We start from the raw sequence: 14,133 nt of genomic DNA, 5'->3' as shown, positions 1-14,133 counted from the left end.
ATTGATTGTCCAAGAATTGATTATTTTTGACCGTATTGTAATGAGAGTTGACAGAGGCTATCAAATGGCTGGGATATACGATCTTGCCAACAAGTCTCAGAAATAATAACAAAAGCAATTTGTTATCTTTTGATGTTCAAGGGCTGTAAGTGCCTTGGTGCTACATAATTATATACATAAACAGAAAACCATTCCTGTCCTATATCATTAGTTGGGAGAAGTCTTGGTAGGGAAAGGCTTAGCGAAAAACCCTCAGAAAGATGGAACACAAGGACAGGCAGCGTAAAACAGAAAAATCATGGGCACATCTACCCAGTTACCTGTTCAACGGACCTGCAAAAAGCTGGTTGTGAAATTTCTTACTCTCGTCTGACTTGTGTCGGTGCAGTCCAATCTTCGTGTCAACAACAAACAACCATGATGAATCAAATCATTATATTTAAACTTTACACCAGGATGGTGTCCCTTTACCGCTTGTACAAAATGTAGTATGATTTCACAATCACAATATTAATAAAGCTTTCCTCTCCCACTATCGCTAAAATCGACGATTAGCGATGCGATAGACCGCAACGATGGGCTGCGATAACGTCATTTGAGATAAGCAATCACCGCAATCGCTGATGCGATAGGCTTTCAACATGTTGAACTTAGACACTGATGATCGCAACTATCTGCATATTGATTGGCTGTTTGTGGACGGCATTGGATCGTATTTCAACAGTTGTGAAGATCAATGCCATTTAGCAAGCATGGTGAATAAGTATGCACGCGATGAGTTAATCATCAGCTTTGTCAAAGAGTACCCGTGTCTCTATGACTTTATAGTTCATCCTCATATAAAAAATCCAAGAGCATGAAGATGAATGCTTTCAATCAGATAGCTGTACAGATAAGCAAGCAGCTCGGCAAAACTGAAGATGGTAAGTATACAAGTCTTTTTTGCGAGTATCGCTTTCACCAGACAATATATAAACTCATTTGATATCTTATTATGAGTTCGGGCACGAATAATATAAAATAGCTTTGTAGGATTTCTTATAATACCTCGCTACTTACTATTCATGTTGTTAATATTTTGCAAGTGTCGGTATTCAAAAGCATTGAAAGGATATCAGAAATACATTATCGTCATAGGTGCGCAAAGAAGAGTGGCAGCAGGCAAGCACCAATAATAACATGGCCATTATGAAGGCATCTTCAATGACTACCGGATTACAACAAGAAAAAATGGTAAGTTGATATATTGCTAATTTTTTTATAAGTTTCGGTGTATAAAATTGTGGTAAATTTGTGGTTCAATTGTTTTTCAACTTGATTTTAGGGCATGGAGTAACTAGCAAGTAATGATGTCGCATCCCATAGAGGCAACATGTTCTGAAGCAGCTTTAATAGAAAGCGTTGAGTGCCCTTCCACCTTAAGGCGTGGTCACACGAGCACCGAACCGACGTAGGATCGGTTCGGAGGCTGGTTCGGTTCGTGGCACATGTCACACGGCCACCGAAGTCACTTCGCTTCCTAGATACCATACGTATAGAGACAGGACACGGTTTCATTAGTAGTTGTTATGTATTTGAGTTAAATATTTCTATTGTAAACAAAAAAACTTTGAGGAACAATTATAATTACACAGCAGATTTATCAGAAGATCGTTCGGCTGCTCAAAATAAATCACTCAATACAAATATTTTGCTAACCCTTCCCATCAACATAATTATATTTTTTTTATTAACATATGAATGTTTTTCTATGCTGAGTAGATAACAAACAAAAACAGTCTTTATCATAGTACTGTGGTTTTACATAAATAAATCAGTCAACGATAGTTCATCAGGATGAATATGACACATTACTTATATTCTACACGAAAGAAAATCACAACCATTCCCCTACATTTATGCAAAACTTAAGCGCAACATCTTACATTTATGCAACCCAATCACAAGTCCGGGTGAACCTTGTCGTAAATTGCTTCATGTTGTTTATTTAACGAAATAAAAGTATCGTCCCATTTCTTTTTTAACTTTACTCACACGCACGTAAGAAAAAATGTGACGCGTGCTCGCTAGAATTCTAGAATTTTAACCAGCCAATAAGAGCAAGCGAACGGCACGAAATTTCGAGCAGTACCGAAATAGTTCGTTTCGGCCAGAAATGTCCTCAGCCGAACTTTTTCGAGCTGAAAACGATGTCGTTTTGCGTCATTTAGTTCGGTTCGGTGCCCGTGTGACCACGGCTTTAGCCTCCTTAAGCAGCCCTCCTGCTGCTTCACCTGCACCTTCATTCATGGGATCCTTGTATACAAACTTGAACTCACATGCACATTACTGTCCGATTTAACAGAAAGCAATTCCAAGCCGTTTTTAAGACGGCCCAAAAATGGACTGCAAGTGAAAAAAGGAAAATGATAATAATTATCACTTCGGAATGGAGGTTGCAGGATACCTCAGAAAAATGCCACCATCAAAAGCTCTCAGGACAAAAATAGAAATCCTGAATGTTATAGCAAATAAAGGAGTTGGTAAAGGAGATGACAAAGCACCTCCAGCTTCCCATTTAGATATGCTCAACTCTTACTAGATTATTTTATACCTTTATCTTATTTTTACATACATTTGTATACGTTCATAAATAATGATAGGACATTCAGAGTTATTTGATGCCAACTACGCAGTTCTATTTTGATTACCAATATAAACTACAGTTGAATATTTGAATATTACCTATAGTGAGTGAAGGCAATTTTGATCTACGGCAGTGAATATCTAATTGCAGTGAATTATTGTGTGCATGCAAATAGATACACATACATATATTAATACCAAACAGCTTAAAACGCTTTGTCATTGTGACACTACGAACACGATCAGTGCATTAGAGGAAGTGGGTGCTGTGAGCAATATTGAACTACAATGCCCTCAACAAGCATCTCTTCACCTTCATCAACCTCAGCTTCAGCCTCTCATACACCCCAAGCTCCCTCTTTATCGAAGAGTAAAACGAGGAAGCGGTGTGCCAAAGTCGACTTCGGACAGGAGTTAATAAAACGTTTCGATTCATTAAAGCACATAAATTACATAATTTTTTTATTGTATATTTCAATACAACAAAGTCTTGGCTTTCGAATGAACTATTGTTTGCCGTGATGAGACAGACATTGGTTGGTGTTTATAAGATTTCCCCAGAGCTCTACCGCGAAAAAGTTTACTGGCATAGTCTCGAAAATTGTGATGTCACAATTTTTATATTCAGTGTTGTGTGCTCTTACCGCTTATTTATCAACTGCGATAATGACGCTAGTGGCAGGCGAAGGTAGGACAACTCCAAAGAACGAATGAAGATGACAAAGGAATCAGTATCATTAGCTCTCCATGTACATATTATTTCTATAAGTACCCAGACTGCAAGAACCATACTATATTTTCCCGATGATATTATGCACTAGCTCTTTATTTTTAATGTGATGTTGAGGGTGACGACTGAGACCAATTAATTTCAAGCACTGCGTGATCTCGCGAAAGTGCTATTGACATTTAGTCCTAGGGCCACGCAACCCGCAGGTCATAATTTAATCGATGTGATTTCATTACCTTTATCAAGGACAGTACATTTATTGAAGCATAATTAATTAACCCAGAACATGTGTTTGTATTGGTAGGGCGTTAGCACGATCGCGGGCATTGTTGATTATCTAGAATCTTAGTTTATTATTAGCGCTCTCCAGGTTTAACAGCACCGATTGTCACAGAAAAACGCAGCCTCAATGGCAACGAAAGGGATCGACGACCTAAGGCTAAATGAGAATTATGATGTCACATTTTGAGTACCTGAAAGTATTTTTTTTTGCAGGACGTACTTTAGAAACCCTGTTTTTCATAGTTCTATTATTCTTTGTGTATTGAAAATAGGCTCATTCGAAAGCCAAGACTCTGATGTATTGAAATATATAATAAAAAATTATGTAATTTATGTGCTTTAAATCAAGAAGATCGGTTTGATAGTTTCGGGGCAGAAGTGGCAAGACGCACTTGTACAATTAAAAGAGAGCTGGAGCAGGAGCTTGCCTTGAGGGAAATCAGAGACGTGATCTTCAGTTTCCCAGAAGTCTACATGCTGCCCACACTGAGAAGATAAACAAATGTTATATTATAATTTCATTTTTAATACACAAACTTTATAAAATAATTTTGCTAAATACATAATGTATTTGCTTTGAAAATGTCCCAACTTATCTATTATTTCACCTAGATTTAAAATTTGCTCTAAATTTTTTTTTGGCTGTTTTAGCTAGTAAATTAGATTCACGATTAGAAATTATTTTCACTTCTCATTTGTAGAGAGTGAGAAAAATGGATTGATCAACGCTCATCATCAACTCCCAAAAACAAAGCTTAGATTTCCTGGCTTTACATACTTATGTTTTTGTTAGGCATTTGTTCATTTCGCAATTTTACACTTGCGAATCAAACATTTGGGAATCTATTTGATTCCCAAATTGAAACCTTATCGTAAATAAACGTTAGAGCGACATATCTATGAATTACATGTCTTCATTACAAGTGTTTTGTTGATTACAGAATGTTTACGTCGCGCCACCAGTGGAGCAGTGGTGTCAGTGGGGAAATTGCCATGCATGGGAAAAGAAAGAACTGAATGTATGCTGCACAAACCCCAATATGTGGCATTCTGTTCCGCAGACTGAACTCAAGTGTGTTACTAAAGTTCGGAAGATAAAAGACCTTACAAAGCCAGGTCCAATGAGAATGGCTTATTATAACTACCGACACTACCATGGTAAGTTTTTGTAGGAAACTAACTTTTAGTGGCTGCTGTTTTTATTTGATGTCATAGAACTTTCAAGCGACATTCAAAATGTACTCAAAAAATCCAAAAAGTATAATATTTAGCTAGTACCCAAATATCCAGATACGGAGAGTCAAATACCATCTGAAAGGCTGCAGGAGCATGAGATCGACACTATGGTGTGTACACAGAGAAGGTTATGGGCCTACAGATCTTTGGTATTTTGGACGTACTCAACTGGACTTACAAGAGGAGAGCGACGACCACTACCAGCCTGTGTGAATAACACGGTGAGAGCTACATACCCTTGGACCGAAAATGAAGAAGAATATGCAGATATAGCTCATACAGAGTTCAAATTTGCTGTAGTAGAGTGGTTTTTCCTATTACATCAGTTGAAACTGTAGCAGGGCTAACCATCCAAAAAACTACACCAAAATGGTAGAAACTTGAAAAATATATCAACTCACAAAACTTGTGAAAAGATAGGACATGACCCTGACACACCAATGACTTATGACGACTTGTACGAGCTAGTAAAATATTTTAACACTCAAACCGAAAAGGTTAGAATTGTAGTTATATCTCCTTGAGCTCCTCTGTTGTGTAACACATTTAGTAGGAAGCCTGGAATAGGTGATTTAAAACTATATTTGCTCAGTTGGTAAACATTATCACGGGGTTACAAATCATAAATATATGAAAACTAGGCCTACAGACTATTTTTTGCACAACTCGACATTTATACCAAAAGAAAAAACCACAATTGTTACAATTCGGAGTGCTCAAGACCCGAAACTGCTCTTCACAATCTCGCAGATAAATGTATGATCCGTCACAAGCGATTATGCGTGCGATAAAGGCATTCTTGATTCCGGAGAAATAAAATAAATAATAAGCGTATGCAATGCCTCATACTTCGAATCAGGTAAGCATATCTGCTATACTACAAAATGACTGTGTTGCAGAGAAGTTGTGTACCATGGCCTCCAGTGCTTTATTCAAAAACTCGTGCCAAAAAAATGCCCATAGAACTGTTAGTCAAGGACTACGAAAACAATGACCTAAATGTTTCTTCAGAAACAAGATCTATTTCATCATTGCCAAGAAACGATGATGCTGGTTTTGTAAAAATTGATGTAGATGGTAGAGTGTATCGGACATTATTTTCTAACTATGAATTTTGTGAATGATTGTTTAATATACCTGTTCAAACAAGTTGTAGTTCACAATGAAGGGAAATATCATTGCAGATTTACTCTCAACATCTTTTGATGAAGGGTTGAACTCCCAAAATTGTTTTGCAAGGTAACCTTCTAGTGATGCTTTAGGTGAAGCTGCAAATGAATTATTGCATAGAGAATATATTAGACCATTAATTTTGTGTCAGTTGGTTCAAAAGCGTATGCTTTTAATATCAACCTAGCTAATCAGACTATCAAATTAAAATGAATATCTCACAAACGTATCTCCCTAATCTATGAAAAAATGATTGTCATAATCAAAGGAAAATTAAAAAACATCAACTGGAGCCATATTATGCCAAATGCATACGAAACAAACTAGCAAAATCCTAACAAAAACTTGAATAAAAGAAACTTCTTTCAAGATATCTCATCGACTTAACTACAATAACGAAACTACTACACATAGTACGACTAACTCCCTAGATTGCGCTAATGTCGGTTCTTTATCGTTTGGACACTAATTATGGCATGGCAGGAAATTCTTATTAGCGAAGAGCAAATGAGAAGGGCACTGTGAGATAAAAATATGGGAAGTCTCAAAGATGAAAAAACAGTCCAGTTCAACAATTGGCTAGACATAACAGAAGTGATGACTGAGAAAACTGGTTAAACTGGTTGGATGTGTAAATAAACTTGCTGCACGTTTTGTTCAATGCTGTTTGATTTTACGGCTTTTATTTTATCACTGAGATATGGTGAGCTTAATTTTGTAGGTATTTCCCATACCAAATTTAATTTTGCGAGAAAATAGGTTTTATGAATGTGACAAGATATTGCTGAATTAAATATAACAATATAGGAACATACCACTATTCTACTAGCACGTGGAATAGTTTTTTGTATTTCCATATATTTTTAGCTGAAAAGTGCAGAAAAGATGGTCTAACCTGGGAGACACATTCAACTTACATTTAAAAGATTATAGGAAGAAGACTGCCAGTGGGACTGAAGCCACAGCAGAACCATCCTGGATATGGTGGAAATGCATGAGATTTTACAAAGATTGTGTCAGCACATTTGTGTGAGTACAGTTCAACTACGTATATAATAATTTACATGATTTAATGATACTAATGAATTAGTATCATCCAATAATCTGTAGATATATCTAAACCCTAGTAAAAGCATAACCTAGTTTACTTCATATTCATTGAAGTGATAATAAATATTATTTTCAACATGCACTTATGACAGCCCATGTTTCACATTATTTCTGCTATTAAAGATCTTTTAACGTGCCAGCCCAAGCAGCCATGCGTGCAATGAAGGCAACTGCTACAAATACATTGTCAGATTCAGGAACTTTTGATGAGCCACACAGCTCGGTTGATAGCAATTGAGCCTTTGGTAACTGATGATGCAACATTGTCAGTTGATGCATCATCAATTACCAGAGTGCCATGCCCTACCGTGCCATCATTGAATATTTCTAAAGGTATGCAGCCTGCCAAGCTGAAATGACAGAGTTCTAAATGTAAACAACTGAGAAATTTATTATTGTTGAGCTGATGTTTTTGGTGCTTAATAAGACATTAATAATAGGTGATAATAATAATAATAATGATCAACGTCTATTTTACATTTACAATGCTATATTTTCCAGCTAAGAAAAACAGGAAACTTACAGAAGATATTGATGTGGCCATCAAGACTGTAGTTGAAACATTAAATAGACAAGTAAGTCATGATGAACACTTATATTATGCCTATAGCCACTAGAATGAGGCAACTCATGCCGTATCAACAGACTCTACAAGAATTGCAGCTTGGCTAACAGCGAAGTTCAATTAATATCCTTGGTTCATAAACACCCAGCTACAGTGGTGTGCATAAACTTGGAATCACCAGTTAAATCTTCAAATATGTATGTTTATATGCTGTTGTCTAAGAAATTCTTTGGAGTTAAGTGCCTCAACCCCATCAATATATATATCATTTGAAAGGGAAAATTCTGAAGAACAAGATGATGCCAAATATTCGAAAATATTCTCAGATTTTTATCGCTGGGGGTGGATCTACCGAAAGGCAGACTTATTGCAGGCTATGAATGTTGTTAGTGAAAATTGATAAAATAGGATACAAACAAACTCTTTTATACAAATTGGTGGCCCTGAAAAGGGCCGTTTGGTTATTGTTGGTCTTCAGAAGGACTGGTAAGGTGTCTTGAGCTGAGCATTAGTATTTTATTGGCCAGCCCTTGTTCTTTATCACCATCTGACACCGTCGAGGCATGCTGTTTACCAACTTTCTGAGCTCTTCAGGAGTGATGATGTGATGCCAAGCATGAATAATCTTCTCTATGAGCTCCCGTTTTGTCTTTGGTTTATCTTTGCTGACTATCACACCAATACGCTGCCAAAGATTTTCAATGGGATTCAGGTCAGGGCTTTGTGCTGGCCAGTCTATTACCCTCACATTACTTCTGGTCATCCACTCCTTGACTCTCTTGGCACGGTGGCAGGGTGCATTGTCATCCTGGTAGTACCAGGATTGGTCGTTGCTGGTGAACAGGCTCCGAGCACTTGGAAGCATGACATCTTCCATGGTCTTGATGTATTTGTCTCCATTCATCATGCCTTCACAAATGGAGAGTCTTCCCACACCAGAAGCTGTCATGCAACCCCATACCATGACGCCAGTAGGGTGCTTGATGGTTGGTAGCGTACAAGCCGGGCTATACTCCTCTCCAGGTCGTCTCCTCACATAACAATTTCCAGAGTGGTTTTGGATGGTAAATGTTGACTCATCACTGAACAAGACCCTTTGCCATTGGGCTGTTGTCCAAAACCGTTTATCTTTAGCCCACTCTAGACGACGCTTTCGCTGTTTCTCAGAAACTAAGGGCTTGCGCCTTGCCTTGCAGCCTTTCAAACCATTTGCAAGCAGTCTTCTTCGCACTGTACTGGGGTGAATCTCAATATCTCTGTGGTCCTTGATCTCCTTACAAAGTTGAGTACTGTTCAGATGTCTGTCAGCGAGGGATCTTCGTACCAGGTACCGATCTTCACGGATAGTCGTCTTCTTGGGTCATCCAGCAGAGTAGGTGGGTTTAAGACTGCCATTGGAGGTCCAAGTCTTGATTGCTGTGTAGACTGCCTTCTGAGAACAACCAACTTCCGCAGCTATCTGTCTTTGGGTCTTTTGCTGTTTGTGAAGGTGCAGAATGATGGCTCTTTTCTCTGTAGATAACACTTTAGGCATGGTAAAGTTCAAAGTCATACTGAGTTCAAAGTTAAACTGAGAATGAATAAGACTTCAAGTGTCCTGCTTGAAATATGCAACAGTCAGCAAATTGCATAACTGAAATGCCATCATGATGGGATTTAGGATATTTCACTTTCTTTGAAATTTGACAAGCAGTAAACTTTTTCAGCTGGGAAGGTTTGTGCTAACCTGTTATAACCAGATTACGTACAAGACCAGATAAAATTGCTAATCTGTTTAATAGGATTAATATAAATCACTCAGAAATGATTGTGTTAAATCAATCAATGCATTGTTTGAAAGCACGTCTTCTGCTGATCAGATTGATATATAATATCTGGCATGGCATCATAATTGGCGGGAAAATAGAAAGCAAATGGAAGATCCATTCGATATAGAGTGAACAAAACAATGTGATTCCAAGTTTATGCACACCACTGTATATATACGCATACTATGACACTATTATGTATTATTAACCAAAATACTTGCATACGTTATTATATAATTACATTTTTAAGTTACGTATATGCATTCTCTGGTGTATAAATGTAAAAGTATTTGCCGAGTATGTGTATTTAGTATGAGAGTTTTGTAACTAAATTTATTATTGCAGACAAATTCTACAAGACAAACATGAAGGCAAATGCCTGAAAAGAAATTGCGGATCAGTTGGCGCTGAGCACGCAGGAGTGTGAATCAAAGTATAGTTTGGGACAAAATTATTTAAATATTTAAAAGCTTGAAAATGTATTTGAACTAGCATTTTCTAACTTGAAGCATTTCAAATGCTGATTTTAAAGATAAATAGTGACCAGTTGAAATGTGAATATCTCTAGACTCTAGGTGCTTCTGGATGTGGAGCAGTGGATGTAAGGCCTCCAAAGCCACAGTTTGAGGCGGCGAACGCATATCAAACACTAGTGTTGGGCCAGTATTTGGTTATCCGCTCTTACCGACGCCGAGGGATTCTCAGTATCCGAGGAAACCAATCATTTTCGGTGACAGCTAGTTATCCGCAGCCGGTTTGATATGATCGGTATTTATCCGTAAAAGCCTATCAATAAATGGTTATCCGGATAGATTTTTGTTGCGAGGAAAATCTTCGATTGTTATTGGTTAATTGCAAAAGCGCCTCTTTGACGAACATGCTAATCTAGGCGCGCATTGGCGAACGAATTCAACAAACATTTCCCCAATTACCGTATCTACTATCATAATACGTTACATTGATAATGCCACCAGCCTCGAAGGTTTGGGAGTTCTTCTTCAAAGATGGGAGGATGTATAAAGACTCTAACGACGACCTTGTGACATGCTTGTTGTGTGAGAAAGAGATGAAACAGACCAAAGGATCTACTAGCAACATGATGTCGCATCTCAGATCAGCACAAGCCAGTAAGCTCTACTCAGCTTCCTCTGATTCAAGCTCTAGTTCAGGTGAGTCAATGAGATCAATCAAGTTGATTATAAAACAATCAAGAATAGTAAACAGTAAGTCTATAGTCTATACAAAACTAGGAGAAACAAGATAACCCACTCGACTATAGCCATTCATTAGTATAGTTATTAACTCTAGATTACACTACTTAGTACTTACTTTATTTGACATAACTAATAATTAATGGAATAGTAGCTAATAAAATAATTTTATTATCAATTATATATACATGTAATTAAAAATTTATAAATATTAATTAATATTGGGAATTATTTAATAAATAACGATTGTTAAATTATCTTCCCACCTATTCTGTTGATACTCTACAAACTTATTTTTATCTTGCATCATATTATTAATAATATAATTGATAATAGTAATGATAATCAATAATGATATTAATTTTGATATTAATTTCGAATGGTTTTTCAAGTTGATATTTCTGGAAAGACTTGAAATCATGATACCATTTGCAAATTGTTATAGATATAGCGTTGATTGCTATGCTAGCAAGGTCAGGTCAAACTTTCCAATTTTTAAATGATATTGCTAAATAAATAACATGATCATTTGCAGAAAAAATGACCACGTTTTCTTTGTTGTAATTAACAGGTACAAAACCGAAGTCTTATACCATGGCATCATCTACCTAAAAGAAGCTGGAAAGCTTCGGAATGACTGATCTTGATCACAGCGATTCTCCTCAGCTCTCTGACATACTCTCCTCTACCCCAAGGTCTCAGGTGACTTCAACCCCACATGGTAAGAAGTGGCAACTTCCCAACTCCCATTTCTACAAAAGCTAGGACACGTCACATACCTATGGGCGGAGTTTGTTGTGCCGACCGTGTTGTTTTGGCGACAGAAATTGAAACGCTGTAAAAGAGCCTTTATAAATTTGAAAGTTAGTAAACCAATCTTTATTTTGAGTACAAAATCAAAATCAGCGTGTCTGATTTACCTAACAACGATAAAAGTTGTTCGTGACAGTTATGGATTAAAGTTTAAACCATCAAACTTTAAACCATTTAGAGTTTAAAGACACACTGAAAACCATATACCGAATGACAATAATGAACTCTCTTAGTTGGCAAAGGATACCGAAGATGGTAAATACCGAGGATACCAATACCAGGAAAACCGATAAAAAAGTGCATGAATATCCGATCTGGCACTAAATTAGATACCGACCCAACACTATCAAACACCAAGAGCCCAAGTCAAATACTGCTGAGGAGGTAACGGCAGTTGGACGGTCATTGCCAACAGAGTCCAATGACCCTTTTACACCTGGTCCTGAACCAGCAGACCCTGAACCGACAGAGCCTGAACCGGCAGACCCTATACTAGTAGAAACGTGCCCCCGTATAGGAACATCAACATCATCGGACAATTATGTTACCAGTTTCAACTCGGAAAAAAAAGCATGGCAGCAAACTGGATAGTCAGGAGGTAATATGAACTGCACAACTTTGCATAGTGTTAGTTATTCACAACTGGCAAATGCTCACCGAATACTTGATTAGTTTTTCCCAGCTGTCAAATGCTAATCAAATAAATAATTTAATTACCAGATTGACGGGGCTATGCTTGCCACAATAAACGAACAACAACAAAATGACAAGGATGAAGACATGCTCTTCTGCATGGCGGTAGGGCAAAAGCTATGTAAATTAAAAGGAAGGGTCCAATCCAAATGCCATATGGACATTTTGAGGCTTTTTGCTGATGCAGAGTGAAATGCTGAACCGTGTCAACCACAACATAAACACTACCTAAAACTGCCACAGCAATCATTTACTTCTTTTTTTAATATATAATCTTAACCATATGTAACAGCGTTGCATTACTATATTTTGGTTCAAAATGAATAAATTTAATAAATTAAAAATAAAATAAATAAATTTAAAAAATTGTTTAATCTGTTATCTGTGGTAAAGCGCTAACACCCACGACACACCTATCAAGGAAGCCTTAGAACTGGCAACTAAGCAAAGAAGTGATAAACACAATCGGCCTAAACAAAAGAAATTGCAGAAAAAGCCGGTTTATGAATCCGACAGCTCCGATGAAAACATCGACGCCGTACCAAAAGAACCAGATCCCATACCATTAGAATCAGACTCCGAGGAAGGTGAGCCAGAGGAAGATACCTTGCTGTTGAGAAAGGTGTCCTTGTAAAATACATAACCAAGAAGACCTCATCAACCTTTATAGGCCAGGTGACGGCATTAGACAGGGAAAAGGACTTGGTTACTGTGACATCTTTAGAACGTAAAGGTGCATCATTCGCATGTCCAGATCAGGAGGATATTGATGTCAACGAAAGTGACCAGGTCAAAATTCTCCAAACACAGCTGGTACTACCGCGAGAGCCTGTTTGAAGTTGTTTTTTAAAGGCGACCCCTCAAAAAGGTGCAAGAGTAGACAGTGTCCAACAACAGTTTCTCATTGTCAACATGATTTTGCTTGCCAGTGAAAATGTATCGCAAAAAGAACTGTTTTCATTTACTTTGTAGCACTTGTTTGACAATCTTGAAAAAATCTGAGCTGTTATCGTGTATGTTGCGTTCAGTTTACATGATATAATAATACATTAACAATCGAAGAGTTATTTCTGTTGTTTAATCATTGTTTTTCTTTGTTCAAATATATGGGCCTGTCCATAAATAAAGGGTTTAGTAGCAAAAAAAATGAAATGCAAGTATGAGCTTGTTTTTTAAATGAAACTTGTTCTAGACTAAATATATTTATTGTTGAAAAGAAGAGTTTCGCGATATTTTAAATCAACTTTGATATATCATTGGTTGACAATTGGGTCAGCATACATGCAATTTTTGCTCATTTAAAGCAGGTTTAGTAATTTACAAGGAGCATCCAAACCAATACATTGTTAATGCAAGTTCTTGAATTATACTATAATTAGTTGACCAACAATGAACAATCTTTACAAATCTCAAGATTCTCTGCTCAATTGATAGACAGCAGCGGTCTACAAAACTACATCTAACCAATGTCCCGCGAGTAACCAGAAAGGTTGGAAAGTTTTCATAGCTAGCACAACAATGGCAGTAAGACAAAATCTTTTGAAATTCTCTGTTTCTGGATTAACCCTGTTAGGCCCTGCGTTGCGTATACGCAACACAAACTTTGTAGGCAATTTAGTACCAAGTTAATATTGCTGTTGCATTAAAACTGGATTTGTCTTATCCTAATGCATGTTTTCTACAAGGATTCCAAAGATTTTTGTTGGTTACATCAATCATGTGACCTAGGAGGGTGTTTCAAAGTTGCCCATGTGACTATATCAAAAAGAGGGAAAAGTTGCCATTTGAGCTTAGCTGTCCTTGCTTCTTCTCAGGTAAGAACTTTAGAATTTTTTTCCATTAGACTCAAGTGCAGTGGTTGTTCAACTGTATAAACTATTTATGTTGCAT

At 37.1% G+C, this 14,133-nt stretch overlaps 1 protein-coding gene across 1 annotated transcript in view; it reads right to left on the bottom strand.

Moving 5' to 3' along the window:
- LOC137401395 (sushi, von Willebrand factor type A, EGF and pentraxin domain-containing protein 1-like) overlaps positions 1 to 14,133 on the bottom strand; it is an 85,368-nt gene that overhangs the window by 67,716 nt on the left and 3,519 nt on the right. Inside the window, exon 2 of the mRNA XM_068087723.1 lies at positions 6,011 to 6,141. Within this exon, the coding sequence (XP_067943824.1) occupies positions 6,011 to 6,052 (42 nt within the window). The 5' untranslated portion in view covers positions 6,053 to 6,141. The remainder of the gene's footprint in view (positions 1 to 6,010; positions 6,142 to 14,133) is intronic.

The sequence above is a fragment of the Watersipora subatra genome, chromosome 8 (assembly GCF_963576615.1).
Source record: "Watersipora subatra chromosome 8, tzWatSuba1.1, whole genome shotgun sequence".
Lineage (NCBI taxonomy): Eukaryota > Metazoa > Bryozoa > Gymnolaemata > Cheilostomatida > Watersiporidae > Watersipora > Watersipora subatra.
The sequence above is the reverse complement of the archived record's forward strand: the minus strand, read 5'-3'. Positions and strand labels throughout refer to the sequence as shown.